The sequence below is a fragment of the Notolepis coatsorum genome (assembly GCF_963971535.1).
Source record: "Notolepis coatsorum genome assembly, chromosome: 19".
Taxonomy (NCBI): Eukaryota; Metazoa; Chordata; class Actinopteri; order Aulopiformes; family Paralepididae; genus Notolepis; species Notolepis coatsorum.
Genome location: NC_140183.1, coordinates 27,418,913 through 27,436,986, shown reverse-complemented (window position 1 = coordinate 27,436,986; position 18,074 = coordinate 27,418,913). Strand labels below are relative to the sequence as shown.

General features: G+C 44.5%; 1 protein-coding gene across 1 annotated transcript in view; it reads left to right on the top strand.

The window, feature by feature from the left end:
- atg5 (ATG5 autophagy related 5 homolog) overlaps positions 1 to 10,811 on the top strand; it is a 75,517-nt gene extending 64,706 nt beyond the window's left edge. The window contains exon 8 of the mRNA XM_084337039.1: positions 9,565 to 10,811. Within this exon, the coding sequence (XP_084193165.1) occupies positions 9,565 to 9,701 (137 nt within the window). The 3' untranslated portion in view covers positions 9,702 to 10,811. The remainder of the gene's footprint in view (positions 1 to 9,564) is intronic.
- Positions 10,812 to 18,074: the final 7,263 nt, after the last annotated feature.

Sequence of the window (18,074 nt, the reverse complement as noted above, 5' to 3'; positions counted from 1 at the left end):
CAGCGTTTTTATAAAGCAACTGAGATGGGGGTTTTTCCTCTTCCGGCGACCACATCCCATGACCTGGGTGGGTTGTCGACGGATTCTCGTTCATGTCTGGGGGATGATGACGGGATGGATCTGAACATATGTAGTGGGGTCTCACGCCCTTGGGGTGGGCCACCAGGCGCGGTTCGTCCCGACGTCTGGGTGGCGCCTTCTTTTCATGTTAAGATCAACACGCATATCTGCCCTTCTCCTGGAGTAGGCATGTCGGCGTGGTTAGGGCACGGGACTGGTTCTGGTCACGCTGGTCCAGATCAGTTGAACCCGTTGTCCGCCGGGGATGCAGATCTGCTGTTCTGGTACCCTGAGGGACTTGGGCTTTTTTCAGGGGGAAAAATGCCAGGTCGGTCTGGGTGTCACAGGGTTAAGCGCTATGGAGACCCTGGTTGGGTATGTTTTTACTCAGCACTGTCGTCATGGCTTACAGCCATGCCATTCTGTACGCGCTCGATCTCGTCGGATCTCGGCCGCTACACAGGTTGGTCCTGGTTAGTACTTGGTTGGGAGACCGCCGGGGAATACCAGGTACGGTGTGCTTAGGGGCTGGTTCTCCATTATTTTTCGCTCCTCTCTCACGCATGGCGAAGAGGGGCCTGTGGGGGTGGTTTTTTGACCTCCTCTGGTGACCCTGTGCTTCCCGTACCGCCAGGCCCGGTCCGAAGTGATGTTTGCGACCCGTAGGCCTGGGTTAACCCTTTTTGGAAACTGAAACACTTGTACTGCGGTATAGCCGGTGTATACCCGCAGGTGTGTTTTGGAGTTTTTTCTTGAGGGGTTATAGGAACAACCACCGCATTGGGTAACACCGAGGTGGTTGATTCCCTGGTGTGTTGGAGCAGTGTCAACTCCCGGGTTCACCGTTTGAGGGTGCCCCTGCACGTTCATGACGTCTGCCAATCGTGTCAGCCTTCTCTGCCTCGACCCCTCTGGGTGGGGGTTGTTAAATGGAGGCTTGGTCATGCAACACCGCCAGCTTACGCTCCTTCCGCCGGGGCGGCTGTGTTCAGCTGTCCCCTCTGGCGCCTGTCTCGTCCGCAGTCTCCAGGCTAGGGTTAACAGCCTGTTGCCTGGTTTTTCCCCGGTGCGCTGCCTGCTTCCGTTGGTTAACCTTTTTTGTGTGCTTACGGCCATGCTGACTGCCTATTCTGCAGGGTCAGTGTGCCAGGCGGTGTACTATTGGGGGGACGGGGCCCGCTCGGCTTACGGCCATACCGACCTGAACACGCCCGGTCTCGTCCGATCTCGGAAGCTGGGCAGGTTCTGGCCTGGTTGGTTCCGCCTGGGAATACCAGGTGCAGTAACTGAGGGGCCTTTGTCCGAATACGCTGGCGATGTGGGGGGCGGGGCACTACGTGCCCACCTGGTGGGGTCTTGATGCTGGCATCATGGACTTCTCCGGGCCCCCATTCCAGGGAGTCCAGTCCTTTTGGTGGGTCTGGGTCTTCCTTCGTGCTCCGCTGCTACGGCCTTGCCACGGGGTTGGGTTTGCCCTTGACCCCGTGATTCTGGGGGCAGTAACGAGGTTGTTCCTCCGTTCGTTCCCGGGTGGCATGCGGGTTGTGCGTGTGTGTAGTCGTGGGGTCAAGCCACGGTCTGCTCACCCTGTGCGTTGAGTTGCTTGAGTGCCTCTTCGCACGGTCGGGTCCGTCGCCCTCCCGTGACGTCCCTAATAGGGGGGCTACCCTCCATTAGGGGGGGTCGGGGGGGCTCGGCCCTCCCTGTTCTGATGGTTTTGGGGGGCTGTCAGCGGGGTGTATTTGTCAGCCAAGTGGCTCCGCTTGGCCTCCCTTGTGCAGTAGCGATGCCAAGCTAAGCCACTAACGATACAGAACGTTAGGTTATGACTATAACCAAGTTCTGTTAGTTAGGGGCGATGCTTGGCATCGGACGCCGCTGCAGCCCTTGTCCTCACCTTGTGGTGAAAGCTTGGGAAGGAGGAGAGCAGGTGACCACACACCTGCTTATGAAGGTAAGCTGATGAGGGGTGTGGTCAGACTAATACTGGTATTAGAGGTACATTTGTGGTTTATTCAGTACGCGTGCACGTACGCGAGATAGTGCAGTAGCGATGCCAAGCATCGCCCCTAACTAACAGAACTTGGTTATAGTCATAACCTAACGTTCTTCTGATTCTATTTATTCACCAACCACTGTGGCCAACCGTGAATAAAGTTACCCAACCTCCTTGACTTTTCTGTACCTTCTTCCTTTACGTCAGTGGTTCTCAAAGTTCAGTCCGGGGACCCCACGGGTCGATGAGATGGTTCCATGGGACTAGTTCATATTCATTAATATTCTATTCACTGACATGAAGTCATAGTTTTTACTTCTCAGATGGGGGTCCCTGTGATAAAGACCTTATCCAGTGAGGGTCCCTGTGATAGAAACCGTATCCAGTGAGGGTCCCTGTGATAGAAACCGTATCCAGTGAGGGTCCCTGTGATAGAAACCTTATCCAGTGAGGGTCCCTGTTAGGGCTGCACGATTTTGGGAAATAATCGAATTGCGATTTTTCTGACAGATATTGCGATTGCGATTAAATATGCGATTATAATATATATATTTTTTAAGCAGACCCAGAGAGGTTTATTGTAAAATGCGGCTTGCATCTGGCCTACGCTGTGGGTCTGTTCAGGACACCGAGCCTGAAAATGTTTCTTTTTACCTGGGAATCGATACCGTTACCCAACGGTACCTTTTTTTCTGTACTTTACTCTCCCTCTCTGAAGTCTAAACTTCACAACACACAATCTAAAACCCCTTACCTCCCTCTCCCAAACCGATCTTGTATCTCAATGGGACTTCCTGGTTAAACAAAAAAATAAAGAAAAAAATATTGTGTTTTTTATTTATTATTATTTTTTGATAATTTCATCATTCCAAATTGCGATTTCGATTAAAAATCTATTAATCGTGCAGCCCTAAAGAAACCTTATCCAGTGAGGGTCCCTGTGATGGAAACCTTATCCAGTGAGGGCCCCTGTGATGGAAACCTTATCCAGTGAGGGTCCCTGTGATGGAAAACCTTATCCAGTGAGGGTCCCTGTGATGGAAACCTTATCCAGTGAGGGTCCCTGTGATGGAAACCTTATCCAGTGAGGGTCCCTGTGATGGAAACCTTATCCAGTGAGGGTCCCTGTGATGGAAACCTTATCCAGTGAGGTCCACGGCTTGTTGTGTGTAGGTAGGTAGGTAGGTAGGTAGGTAGGTAGGTAGGTAGGTAGGTAGGTAGGTAGGTAGGTAGGTAGGTAGGTAGGTAGGTAGGTAGGTAGGTAGGTAGGTAGGTAGGTTTATTTAGACAATAAACATATACAGATCACATGAGTATTTGCTTTGTCAGGGATAGAAATGAAAAGTCCAGGACTTATTTCCATCGTTGTCCCTGGAGTCAAGGATGCTTGGTTCATACACATACCACTCATTACAGTAATATTTCACAATCATTACATTTGATAGTAATAATGGCACACAATCATTAATTAATACACCAAACATGCGCATTTGTTGAGACATGCCGGACTAGCCTTGTCCACCTGGGGGTTCTTGACATGAAAAGGTTTGCGACCCACTGCTGTGTAATGATAATTCTATATGAGAAAACATTTTAACGATTTAAATCTCCTTTAATTTCTGTACATTATTCCTCTTTGTAATGAGAATTCTATATGAAAATGTGGCTTTTAGTAATCAATTAGCTGTGCTTTTTGGAGCCAGGAACACCGCTTAACTAATGTATCAATTTATATTAATTATATTGTCCGATCTTTATTACATGGCGTTTTAAAATTCGCCAAAATGCTTGATTGTGATTGGTCAATAGCGCTCCGTTGCCCCTAGCAGCGGTCAATTATTTCTCGATAATTCACAGCTGATAGGGGCAACGTGCAATACTGACCGCTGTTAGGGACAACAGGGAACGATAGCCTCGCAGCCGGACTCTCGCAGCGTTATACCATGCACAGCTGCACTGCATCAGGTGCAATCAAGCCCACACACACACGCCAGAGGAGCAACAGAACCGCGTCTGCATTTGATCTCGTCTTGTCGATGGTGTAAAATGAATTACGTATATTGTTAGTAAGTTAGCCCTGTAATAAGCGGGATAATGTATAGCTATACTCGGTCATTGTCGCAAAATAATTGACCTTTACTGCGTTTAGAACACCTCGGCGCGGCGCCTCGGTGTTCCAGAGCGCATTGTCGGGTAAATTATTTTGCGACAATGACCTTATCCCTTACGTAATGGCTATCTGTATGCAGATGACACCATTTTGTATAGTCGGGGGCTGACCGTTAAAGGGGAGATGAAGCATAGCGATATAAACATAGTCATAGCATCAAATTAGTATTTAGATAAACCACAGAAAAAAATCACGTTATAAAAATAAGGCGTTTCTATGAAAAAACGATTTGTTATGTCCATTTATGTAGCATTTATGAACATGTGCGCCGCCATTTTGTTGCTGACGTCACGGTGTTGGTTTGGTGTATACACTGCTGGTTAGCTGCCTATAGTAAACATGGATTGTGGGGTCAGTCAGTAAATAAAATGTTGCCTACCAAACAACGGGACCGTGGTGGTTCTTTTTGTATTGCTCCTGGCTGTTCAAACTAATTTTACCGTGTGAAAGAGAGAGGACAGTTGGTTAATTTCCACAAACTACCAGTGAAAAAAACAGTGTTATTGGCACGTTGGCTGGCTGCACTCAGACGGCGCGATCAGCCTGTTGGACAGGGAATGAAGATCTCCAGCGAACACTTCATTGCCTCAGATTAAATGCGAGACTTCAGGAGGTCGGGGGTCAGAGACTACAGCCCCCTCAGCATCGACGGGCACCGGTTGAGAGAGTGAACAGTTTTAAGTACCTTGGAGCCCACATATCCGAGGACTTGACATGGACCACACACATTGACAGTGTTGTGAAGAAGGCACGACAACGCCTCTACTTCCTCAGGCGCCTAAGGAAGTTCCAAGTCAGTCAGAAGATCCTTAAGAACTTATATTCATGTACAATAGAGAGCATCCTGACTGGCAATATCACCTCTAGGGATGGGTACCTTTCACATTTGAACCGGTACCGGTACCTGTGAATCGATACCGGTACCCAACGGTACCTTTTTTCGGTAATTTAGTCTCAAGAAATTTAATTTACCTACCTCAGTCGTAAAAAAAATCCAAACTTCAAATAACTACAATTTCGACAGTTTTCGGCTTGTCATTGCTCCGACTGCTTTGTTGTTGAATCAAGTAAAATCCTAGGTAAGCATATATTGTGCGTGTGAACGTTGACATGAAAAGAAAAAAGTAAAAAAAAAAGAAAAAAACAATTAATAAAAAAAAAAAATCATTTTTTTTTAAAAAAAAATTCGGTTTCTCACTTGATTCGATACTCGGTAGTACCGACGTGTTTCGGTTCGGTGCCTCAAAAGTACAGAATTCGGTACCCATCCCTAATCACCTCCTGGTTTGGGAATAGCACTGCACAAGACCGAAGCAGACTACAGAGAGTGGCACGTTCAGCCGAACGCACAATTGCAGGGGGGGGCTTCCCACTCTCCAAGACATTTACAACAAGCGGTGCAGGGGTAAGGCTAAGAGAATTATTAAGGACTCCAGCCATCCAAACAACTGCTTCTTTGAACTGCTGCGGTCAGGCAAGCGATACCGGAGTCTCATGGCAAGCACAGAAAGACTCGGAAGAAGCTTCTATCCCCAGGCCATCAGGTTGCTCAACGAACAATAACACTATGCAACAACCATCAAATGCACTCACAACACACATCCATACGCACACACTCACTTTAAACAAACAACACACTGCACCACCCACTCTCCACACTTTAGAACACCTAGACACACTTTATATTTATTGGTAAAGGATTTTCACTACAACCCATACCTCAGTACACCTTACTGTAAATTGTACCTAAATTGTACCTCATCCCATTTCTGCTTTGCACTATATAGTATTGTATATTAGTATATTGCATAGTATATTGTATATTGTACGGTAACTCAGTTACTCTATTCTGCATCGAACATTGTACATGTATATACTGAACACTGTCTACGTACGTGACTTCTATTTTTACTTCTATTTTTACATGCTATACTATTTTATTTTATACTTATCTTTTGTCTAGCACAGTCTCTGGAGCGTAACAGAAAGAAGCATTTTGTATAAAAGTATTCTGTACTTCTATATGACAACTATTAAATGAAACACGTCCAATCTTTCGCCGTCGACTAAAGACGCACTTCTTCAACCATTATCTGAATTTAAAAAAAAAAAAAAAAAATCTAACCCTAACTAACCATACTGTCATGCACTTGTCCTAATAAACTAACCTACACTGTAGCACTCAACACTTTGATGAACATTGTTACTCAGCTGATAGAGTTGTGCTCTTCCTGATGGCTTGTCGTACAGAACTTGTAAGTCGCTTTGGATAAAAGCGTCAGCTAAATGACTAAATGTAAATGTAAATGTAAAGAAACTTGAACTTGAACTTGAACTTGAATATTGCGAGTCCAGGTTACACACAAAAGACCACACCCCCGGCACCCTCCCGCGATTATACATGCTCAGGATGTAGTGAGATGTGTATTGGAATACTGTGTGTCAGCCTCCGTTGATGAAGGGGCGAGACATGGCAAATACACACAGCTGCCGGGTGGAAAACTCGATCAGAGTTTTTTTTTTTTTTGCCAATGTGTGACCCCACTGTCACCTACCCGCGACCCCACTTTGGGTCGCGACCCGTAGTTTGAGAACCGCTGCCTTAACTTAACCCTAATTTATATACCCTAACCCTAAACCTCACTATGTCCCTGACCTAACCTTAACCTAACTCTAATTTATACCCTAACCCTAAACCTCACACTATGTCCCTGACCTAACCTTAACCTAACCCTAATTCCAACCCTAACCTAAAGCCTACCCTTTAAATGGCCCCTAATTAAAGTGAGGTGCAGCCAAATTGCCCTCACTTGCCCAAAAAGACAGATTTCTTGTGCACACACACACACACACACACACGCGCGCACGCACGCGCGCGCACACACACACACACACACACACACACACACCTACACACCTACACACCTACACACCTACACACCTACACACCTACACACACACACACACACACACACACACACAAAAACCTAACTGGATGACTAATTTTGAAAGAGAGATACCGGTAGTTATACAGATTTGTGGTAAAAATCCAATGGTTATTAGTCAAGTAAGAATTTATTAAGTAGAGTAGAGGACAGTTTTGATTGATATTGAAATCACAATTATTAAACACTAGGGCTGCAACTAACGATTATTTTGTTATAGATTAGTCTGTTGATAATTTTTGTTGAATCTAAACAATTAATTTACCAGAAAAATAACAACAATTGATTCTATTTGCAATTTATTATTTCAAAATATTCTACTATATCCTCATGTCATCCTCATTGCCTCTTTGACACCACCTACTGAATACCCAGAGTAGGAGATGAATAAAGTTTATTTATGTCTATAAATGCTGTGTAGTGTGTGTATGCCTACTGTACATGAGTAGGGTGAGTAACCTACATGCCATTACTGCTTTTTATCTATTGACTCATTATAGCTACTTTATCTTGAAATAATATAACACCCGCCCGTTACTATGACATTGTTTATCATTACATACAAATGACACAATGTATCCATGCCTGTAGCTAAATGCTGAAAACCAGGGAACAAAATTTACTTTTTAGATTAAAAAAACTAAGTTACCAGCCAGAGAGATTTCTTTACCGGCCAAAAATTATAAATAGCTTTTTAGTATATCTCCATGAATCATTATATGTATTATGTGTTATTTCTCCACGCTATGGTAGTGTTTGTGCCAGCACAGGAGATGCGATACATTTTTTTTATTTTTTTTTATATAGGCTATATACATAATATTTAAATCAATATCTTCCTTTTGAATAAAATAGGCTCATGAATCAGGATTGTTAAATCTAATTAGCCTAATCCATGTCTCAAAGAGAGAATAGTTTATAGCAGACTTAATGATTTTACAATATTTTTGCTAATGAAGTGAAATATTTATTAACAACTATCCAGTTCGTTTTTATAGTGTAACGCTACTTCAAATCATTTAACGTACAGAGAGAGAGAGACGGTCTCGGCTACACTACCCTGCTCACACCAGCCCCTGTCAAATTTGGAGCCGCCTGACGTAAAAATAATTTTTGAATGTTATTTTTGTGATTATGTCTCACGGGTTGAACAAACCTGAACGTTATTGCCATAAAATGCAACGTATATTGTTTCTTTAGCTTTCTGTGATCATCTAGAAAAAAACGCGTTGCAATCTGGTGAAAAATGGCGGAGCTATGGACATTATGTAAATGTGCTTACAGTATATTTCATTCACGGTCTTTGCTGCCCTGTAACGGGCGTCTGGTGGTACTAAATCCAGATTGAACTCTGCCATTGGAAAGAGGAGATTTGGCACGATCCATAGATGTATGACTTGGCCATAATAAGGTAATTTATAGCCCTGATATTCTATATTCATATTTCAAATGGCATGTGTCCGGATGGCAAAATTCAGTACTGTATCTACAAAACCCTCTGTAAATCATCTCTCCTTTATTCATTTGCTTAGATCTTTAGTACATTTGATCTCAAGAAGGTGCTGAATAAGCTTGTCTGGTCAATGTTAGCATGGTGTTATGCACTGTCAAAGATGAAAACAAAAAAACACACAATTACAACTTACTCAAGCATTGTAACAGACACAATATTTCAGCGAATACATTCCCTGAAGTCCATAGATGTCCCTAGATAGCAAGAACATGCAAATGGTCCTTGTAAAGGTGGAGCAATCTTCCATTTACTTGGGTATGTATTTTTTGGTGAATTTTATGAAAATAATATTATGACTAGGGCTTAAGAGTTTAAACACGATTACTCATTGATTTGAGAACATCATATGACAACGATTTAATTAGTTTCAGCTTTCTTTCAAAAAAGTGACCAAAAACGTTTCAAAATAAGTGGAGAAGCGCACCGTGGCTCCCTCCTCCCTCTCGACACCAGCTGAAACTAGTGTTTAGGGGTGGGGGGTGGCGGGTGTGCTCCATTTACAACACAAGACAAAATGAGAGCAACGCGGCATGCGCCACAATTATCGTTTTATCTCTATTCTCTTGTTTTTCATGATCATGGGAAGCCAAAATCGTAATCGAAACTGAAACTCGATTAATAGCCCAGCCCTAGAGGACGGCCTTAGTGATGATGCTCTGACTAATGTATGGGCTGCTGTCTAGTGTCAGGAGTATCAAGCAATCACACTATAACCAAGCAAATATGACTCACCAGTGAGTGAGTGACAAATGAGATAATGTAATCTCTCTCCTGCTTCTCTCTCTCTCTCTCTCTCTCTCTCTCGCTCTCGCTCTCGCTCTCGCTCTCTCTCTCTCTCGCTCTCTCTCTCTCTCTCTCTCTCTCGCTCTCTCTCTCTCAGACGACCCAAAGCGATACCAGGTGGTGGTCCACGGCATCGAGCCCCTGCTGGAGACACCTCTCCAGTGGCTCAGCGAGCATCTGAGCCACCCCGACAACTTCCTTCACATCAGCATCATCCCTGCACCCAGCGACTGAGAACCCCACCACCCCACCCAGCCCTCCCCAACCCACACCACCCTCTCCTGCTATCGCCTGCACACGTCCCGGCGAGCCAGGTGTCTCTACCCCCCTGGAAACGAGAGCTGCGAGGAACTCAGAACTGACTGGACTCTTTTTAAACGAGAGAAGGGAAACGTCCCACACGCACCGCTTCCGGAAAGGGGGAAAGGGACGTTGCCCTGCGCGTGTGTCGCCATCAAAAACGCGGATGTCGCCACGGTGTTCAGCGGGTTCCCACGAACGGGAGAGTCCCCCGCCTGCGAACGATTGTCCCTGGCCACACGTGTACACTCTCCATTGTCTTTTGGCCTCTCTCTCCTGAACTCTCTCTTTCTCTCGTCCTCCTCGGTCCCTCTTCTTTCTGTCCTCCTTGGCGTCAGAGACAAGATGGGGAGGGCGGGGGTGAAGGCACCCTGTGGAAAGAATGGAACATTTGAGGGGTGCGGTCTGTCTCCTTTTCCATCCTGCCATCCATCCATCCATCCATCCATATTCACCCCCCCCCCCCAGACAAAGACAGTCATGCCCATCGTAGAGGGTGGGTGGGTTTTGGGGGGGTACCCCTCTTTCCCCTGCTGAAGTTGCCTTAGTTACCACGCTTACCATCGCGCCCAAAACGAGTTTACATGGTGTCCTGGGAAAAAAACTTGGATCCCTTACACACTCATATTCTCATTTTTTCCCCAATTGCACCACATGCACCAATGCACTTTTGATCTATTGCGATGCATCTTCGATGAGGCCTGTGTGACCCCCTCCCCATTGCCCCAGGACTCTTCCAGAATTAGCATTGAAGCTTTGACTTAATTGGGGGGGGGCGGGGATTAAGCAGGTTGGATCTAGGAGATTGGTCTCAAGTTGTGAAATCGTTCTACCAACGACCTAACCCATGTAGGGATGAGCGTTCACCTGGGCATCCTAACGACCCATGTAGGGATGAGCGTTCACCTGGGCATCCTAACGACCCAAATATTTTACTATTTGAAATGACAGAGGTATTCTACTACAGCTGATGGTTTCGTTTGTGTCAACTTGAGTTTTTTTTTTCCTTTTTCTTCTATGCTCAATAAATTGGAGCAAATTGGATTTGATTTCCATATTTGTTTGACTAACAAATGGAAAACAGTCGCAATTATGATTACGAGGATCACAGAAGCCCTACATTATGAGTGTATGTGGGGGGGGGGGGGGGGTGTGTAGCTCATTTAACCAATTAAACCAATCTTTTAATAGGATATTCAAATATTGATATTCCTTCAATTGCCCACCCCTAATCCCAAGTAACGCCAATGCTCCTCTGTTTCTCTGGTGGTTGGAAGCCACTGATAAACGCCTCATTCTCCAACTCCTTTTTTAACCTTCTCTCCATCCATGTATCTTTGTCTCATTCCTTTCAACCATCTCATGAAGCGTCTGTCCCACATTTGACTCTCTCTGCTTCCCTCTTTCTTTAATCTTATCCTATTTTTCGTCATTTACTGCAGATGCACCCTCTCCCTCCCTCCCCCCTCTCCTGTTCTCCAGCTAATTATCTGTTGGCATTCCACTGGCTGCTAATGAGACCGCTAAACTGTCCTGTCTGCCGAGCCCGGGGCTGCTCTGTGTATGTGTGCTATACGTAGTAATTACAGACATCATTTATAGCCCCCTGAAGGTGTGTGTGGAGGAGGAGGAGGAGGCGGGAGGGTGAGGAAGGTGTGAAGTGTCCCAATGGAATCCTGTCTGCCTTCTCTCTCGCGCACCCATCTCATGTCAAGAGAGCCGGCCCTGTAATTTGCTGTGTGTGTGTACAGTATGTGTGTGAGTATGTGTGATGTCACACACATCATCTTATCACGTCAGGCTTCCTCATCGCTCCTGCCGCCGCCAAGCATGATGGGATGGCGGGGTTTATGATGTTGAGTCAGGGTCCCGGGCTTGGTGTGGGGTCATATGCGTGTGTGTGTGTGTGCATGTATGTGTTTGTATTTACACACTCCAGTCCTAGACACAATGATCAAACATGTCTGGTCTAAGCTGACACATATGTTTTTATGGGATTTCCCAAGCCCCCCCGCCCCCACACACACACTTCGTTTGTTTCCCCTAACATACAGTGGGATTGTCTTTGAAATTCCACCATCGCTCTGATCTCCAAGAATAATTACATTGGTCTCATAACACGGTGTCACGGAGAGGGCCCGGCTACATTGATCATCACAAATGGAGATCAAACGGATGGAAGGTATTGCTTTTTGTTGTTTTTGTGATTTTTTTTATTGGAACCTAGCTAATGCAATCGTGTGTTTACAGAAACAACAACTTTGCTAACGGAAGGTGTCGTATCAGTACTCTGGACTTTTCTGTCAGTTAAAATGACAGAAAAATGGAGATAAATCTGGCGGAGACGGACTCAGCCCTGTCCAACAAACATACTGTTTTAAATCAAATTGGCACCTTGTGAATTGAAATCGAATCGGGTAATCTGTGCCGATACCCAGCCCTAATATAAATCAAATGTCTGCAGCAGTTCGTCCACCTCACACGTACACATGTCTGTTATGCATGACCATAATGTCCGGAGCAGTGCGTCCACCTCACACATACACATGTCTGTTATGTATGACCAGATTTTGCGTGTAGAATTCCGATCCCATTGTGAGCCTGACCTCTGGAATGCAGTCTGACTCATCAGAGCAAAACCGGACCAGACCAGCCAGTTGATGCGTCCTGAGCTGGCATTAATTGTAATGATAATGAAACGCATCACAAATGTGACTGTTGCCTAAGAAGTCTCCCGTCGGACCATAGCCCCTTTCACACGGTCCGTTACAGCTGGGCATCCTGCCCCGTTATGCCGGCATGCCGTTCTGTTTTCAAAGGTATGAACACTGAATGGGGGTTCTTCAGGTGTGGTGAAATTGCCGGGGTGGTTTCGCCCCCATCGTCCGTATGCACTTCCTGTGAAGGTATTTAAAAATGGACACCACCATCGCGTTCACTGTTGACACATTCCCTGCCACGCACTTTGAGCATCTTATACCATTCTCTGCCAGCACTGAAAGTCTATGGAGATGTTCACTTTCTTTGCAGGGCTATAACTTTTTAAATTGTATTGCTAAATTGACATTACTATGGCCCATTCAACATCGATTATCTATCGTTCAGGATGTAGGAACGTTTAACTTTTTCATTCATACGAAAATACCGTCTAGAATATAAATATGTTTTTATCGTTTTCTGCAGTAATTCCTAGAACGTGAGATATAGGCATAAACGCATATATAGATTATCAAATGCCGTTTGTTGCCGATCCACGCTATATAAAAAATTTCAACTGTACCTGATCCTAAACGTTATGACTGATCATGCGCGGATGAACGGAGGGGGGGGGGGGTCGTTTATAATTCCGTGATCGTCATTAAATGCTTTATGTAGTATGGGTGATATATTGATGAGAGCAGTTTGCATGGATAATAATAAACAAACAGGCTGAAAGTAACGTCAGCGTCCTCTTACCGTTGGGCGATGAGACTGGAGCAAAAAGATCCCACTTATCTGACGGCGATCGAGTCGATCCATTTCCGGTTTGTATAATAATAATACACGCCCAAATCATGTTGATTATTGCGTTATGGCAGCGATCCATATCCACGGTGTGTGGCTAGAGTCCCGCAACAATATGCGAGTGCCAGACGCATTTCGGAGACGCACACGAGGTCGACTCGGCCATTTCCGGTTTGGCAACTCGCCGATCATCCACCAGGGGGCAGTATTGAAGCGTTGCAGAGTTGTGCCGAGCTCCGTGAGGGAAATATGAATAACATGGCGAAAAAATTAAATATTATCTCAATAACGTCGTACGCCGTGGAATGGCAGAATTAGCATGAACTTGAATCACGTTGTACACCGTTTTTGGCGCAGGATGTGTTAAAAACTACTTGTATCGTCGTTTGGACCCCCAGAAATATTAGTAATCATATATTGAGTTTTGTCTCCTATCTCGGTTGCTCCGTGACCAGCAAGGTCTCCCCCTACATTTTGGAAAGCTTGTCTAAACTCATCATCGTGAGTTATGCATGTCAAATTGATAATATTTGTCATGTGCATGCGCCTTTGGAGACCTATTTCAAAATGCGCTGTCTATCCATGTCTGATGTCTTCTTTACTAGGTTCAGTTTGAACAACCCAAAGCTGGCAGATTGGAGGGGAAAGGAGATTATCCATTGTGGCATTATGACAGGCGTTCAGTGATTAATAAAACCTTTATCTTTTAACTTAACTTTGAAGATTTAGTGTCACTGTGGCATTAGGATCGTGTTTTGCTTCCCTGATTTGACGTGTTTACTAATTCAAGAGACTGTCCAGGGTGGGACTTGACACTGGAATGGACTTTATTGACCAAAGATAGTGGGAAGTTAGTGTGACAGTGATATCCTTCGTCAAGGACCAATAGGAAGAAAGTGTTTGTGTGATCGGAGGTTGGAAGAGGGATTTGTTTAAATTGACCTTCGAATCATATTTGTCATTGTAATGAGATTTTAATGAATTCATGCCTTTGAATTTATTCAGCTTTTATCCACTTGCCAGGAATGGAGAAGAGTCATTAAAGTACAAATAAATGCTATTTTTGTTTGTTGGTACATAGCTACACATACATCCTAGCATTTGACAAAGTCATTTTTCACTTCATAGTGACTTAAAATAATAGGCTTACAAAACAGGTACAAAACAAAGAGGACATTATGCCTTTTGTTTGTTTCCATACCAACTCCAAACACTTCCAATAATAGCCTAACCTTTTACCGGGCAGAGTGATTTACACCAGATTCCGCGAAACCATTCCCTCCATGACACGCGTGCACACACATACACACACACACACACACACACACACACACACACACACACACACACACACACACACACACACACACACACACGTTTACCATCAGCACCAACCCCAAAACACTCCCCCACAAATTATGACCTGCAACTATAGCCAGTCCCCTACTGTCCCGCTTGATTCTGCAAAAAACTGTCTCTCTCGCACTCACATACACACACACACACATACAGACTTAGCACGTAACAGGGGGCCCTGGTGTATCAGACGGCAGAGAGGAGTTGAAGCAGATCAACACATGAGAGTGATTAGTGATGTAGTAGAGGAATCTATGAGTGTATTCCCCTCCACACCGCAAAACACACAAAGCACCCCCAGGGCCGGAGACAGAGAGAGAGAGTGAGAGAGAGAGAGAGAGAGAGCGGTATAAGGGAGTAAAGCAAGAGAGAAAGTAACAGCCTACAGATAGAAAAAAAGGTGAGTGAGCACAAGAGAGAGAGGAGTTGGAGGGAGGACAGTTGGCGGTGTGTGTTTGTGTACTTTAAATTAGGTGGCTAACTGGCCTGCTCTGTCCAGAAGGGGGGGTGGGGGGTAATTCTTGTAAATCCACATCAACGTCTAGACAAGCTTGTTTACAAATACTGCAGTTCGCCCCCTCCTCTCACACACATACACACACAGCTGTGAACTTCATTAAACATGAGTCTCTTTTTATTTGACTAATTGTTTTTTCTTTTCTTTTGGTAACATTGATCTGGCTCACAGTATATGAATTGCTAAGAACAAATGATTAACAACAGTTGAGTCAAAAGAAGGTGGTTAATCCTCCCACTGGAATACATGTTATCAGTCTCACTGCTACAAACACGATGTGCTTTTTGTTCCTTGTCTTTTTCTTTTTTCTCCTACTGACGTCGTTTCAGTGGTTTGCTTGTCTGTCTTTTTGCTACTCACCATTATTCTTACCTTATGAAGTTGTAAAAATGTTTTATGTGTAGCATTAACATTGATTAAACAGATGACATTGTTTTCTAACTCCTGGCTGCTGTCTCTTTGTTCTAAGAAAAGTATAAAGTATGGAGTGCCCTCAAAAAAGGGCAGGGAAAAAAGCTCAAAAAAAAAAAAAAAAAAGTATCCACTTGAAATGCAACATTATTATTTATTTAACTTCTCAGGCTGACTAAAAGTCTATCCATCCATATTGGCTTAATTACATTTTAAATTGTCTCCAGACTACATTTGAAACAACATTGGTCTAAATCAGGGTTCTCAAAGTTTTGGTAACTGAGGGTCAATTTAGGGACCCAACATTGGATTGAGGGCTGCTCAATAAAAAACACTTGTCACAAGTCATATACCATTTGTGAGAGTTGCCATGTAACCAGTAGCCTAGCAAGCTTTCATTCCTAACTTCCCCTATTTCCATTCCCACCACAAGGTCAAAGGTCAACATGCGAGTCCATGCCAAGACCAGACCTTTTGGATCTTGAATGAATGTGCCAATATAACATTGGCCACTGTTTACCCTACGGCAAGTGACCTCCTCGTCACCAACATTAGTCGTTACCTCAAAGATCCATGTGAAAACCTTGTGATCTTGTCTTTCAGATTCAGATTATCTGTCACTCTTTCTGTAGTATGACTCAGCCACCTCTCTGGTGTCTCCCTCGTCTGAGACATTACAGGACATTGCAGGTCTCTGACAAGGTAAATACCAGAGGGCTCCGTGATGCTGAAACAAACAGTAGTAGACCACCGTCTGTTTATGATGAAACCTGTAAAATAAACATACTCAGAACTATGTCCTTGATGGCAAGTGACCCAAATGCCTGCTTGTCATTCACTCCTCTCCAAGTCACTGTCTTGTCATTCACTCCTCTCCAATTCACTGTCTTGTCATTCACTCTCCAATTCACTGTCTTGTCATTCACTCCTTTCCAATTTACTGTCTTGTCATTCACTCCTCTCCAATTAATTGTCTTGTCATTCACTCCTCCAGTTCACTGTCTTGGCACCAGTGTTTGTCAGAACTTTGTCCATCACTCTCCGTCTCTTTTGTGGTCATCCCCCGGATATGCAACAAAAAGATGCACCCGTCTTCAAATCCTACAATAGGTTTTGTGTCCTGCACGGCCTCAGCCAGCTAATCACTCAACCCACACGTGTGTGTGAGTCAACTCAGACTACCATTGACCTCATCATGACCTCTGACAAGTCCAAGATCGCCAATAAAGGGGTTATAGCATGCGGGTTAAGTGATCATTATATGATATTCTGTACCCGCAAAAAGCTAAAACAAAAGGCTGGCTGTCACAAAACAGTCACATCTAGAGACCTCAAAACCTACTCTAGCGAGGCCTTTAACCTTGAACTGGAGGGTCTGGACTGGTCAGATGAGCTCAATGGTACACTGGTTGAAGAAACATGGCTTGGCTTCAAAACCAAATTTTCAACGATACTAAACAACATGGCCCCCCTAAGAACCACCAGGGTAAAAGATCGCGCGGAGCCGTGGATGCACGCTGAAATACTGACCGCTATGAAAACCAGAGACAAAAAATGCTCTGCGTTTCGTAAAAGTCAGTCAAAGCTTACCATAAGCACGAGCAGTGAACTCCAATCCCACGTGACTGAACTCAAACTGGAAAGAAACAGACTAAGAAATGATGTAAACTCCATGATCAAAACAGCAAAAAAAAATGTCATCAATGACAAAACCGAGGAAAACAAAAACAAACCACGTGAACTTTGGAAATTACTCAATAACCAACTAGGCTGCAGTAAAAAACTCAACCAGATTCTCAAACATAAACATAAAGACGGACAACACGCTCATCACAGAAAAGCTGGATGTAGCCAATTACTTAAATAGTTTCTTCACAAACATAGCCACAACACTGGTAAACAAACTACCCTCCCACTCAGGGCATTATGGGGTAGAACACATAGTAGCATACTACAAGAACCTAGGGGTCCACAAAGACGACTTCAAACTGGAAATGGTAACAACAGATGAGGTACTCAAAAAACTGAGCGCCCTCCAACCTAACAAGGCCACTGGCCATGACAACATCCCCTCCAAATTCCTCAGAGACTCAGCAGCCGCCATCACCCCAGTCATCACACACATAATAAACCTCTCCATAAAACAGGGACACGTCCCCAAGGACTTCAAAATTGCGAGAGTGACCCCTCTGCACAAAAAAGGCAGTAAATTAGACCCAGGCAACTACCGCCCTGTTTCTATCCTTACCTCCATCTCGAAAGTCATGAAAAAAATTGTATACGAACAGGTCGAAAAATACTTCGCGGAAAAAAATCTAATCTACGAATTCCAATCTGGCTTCAGAACATCCCACTCCACTGACACATGCCTTCTCTATTTAAACGACCACATCAAACAAGAGGTGGACGCGGGCAAATACTGTGGCATGGTCATGCTGGACCTACAAAAGGCCTTCGACACTGTCAATCACACCATTCTGATTGACAAGCTAAAAGCAATTGGTTTTGATAGTCTATCA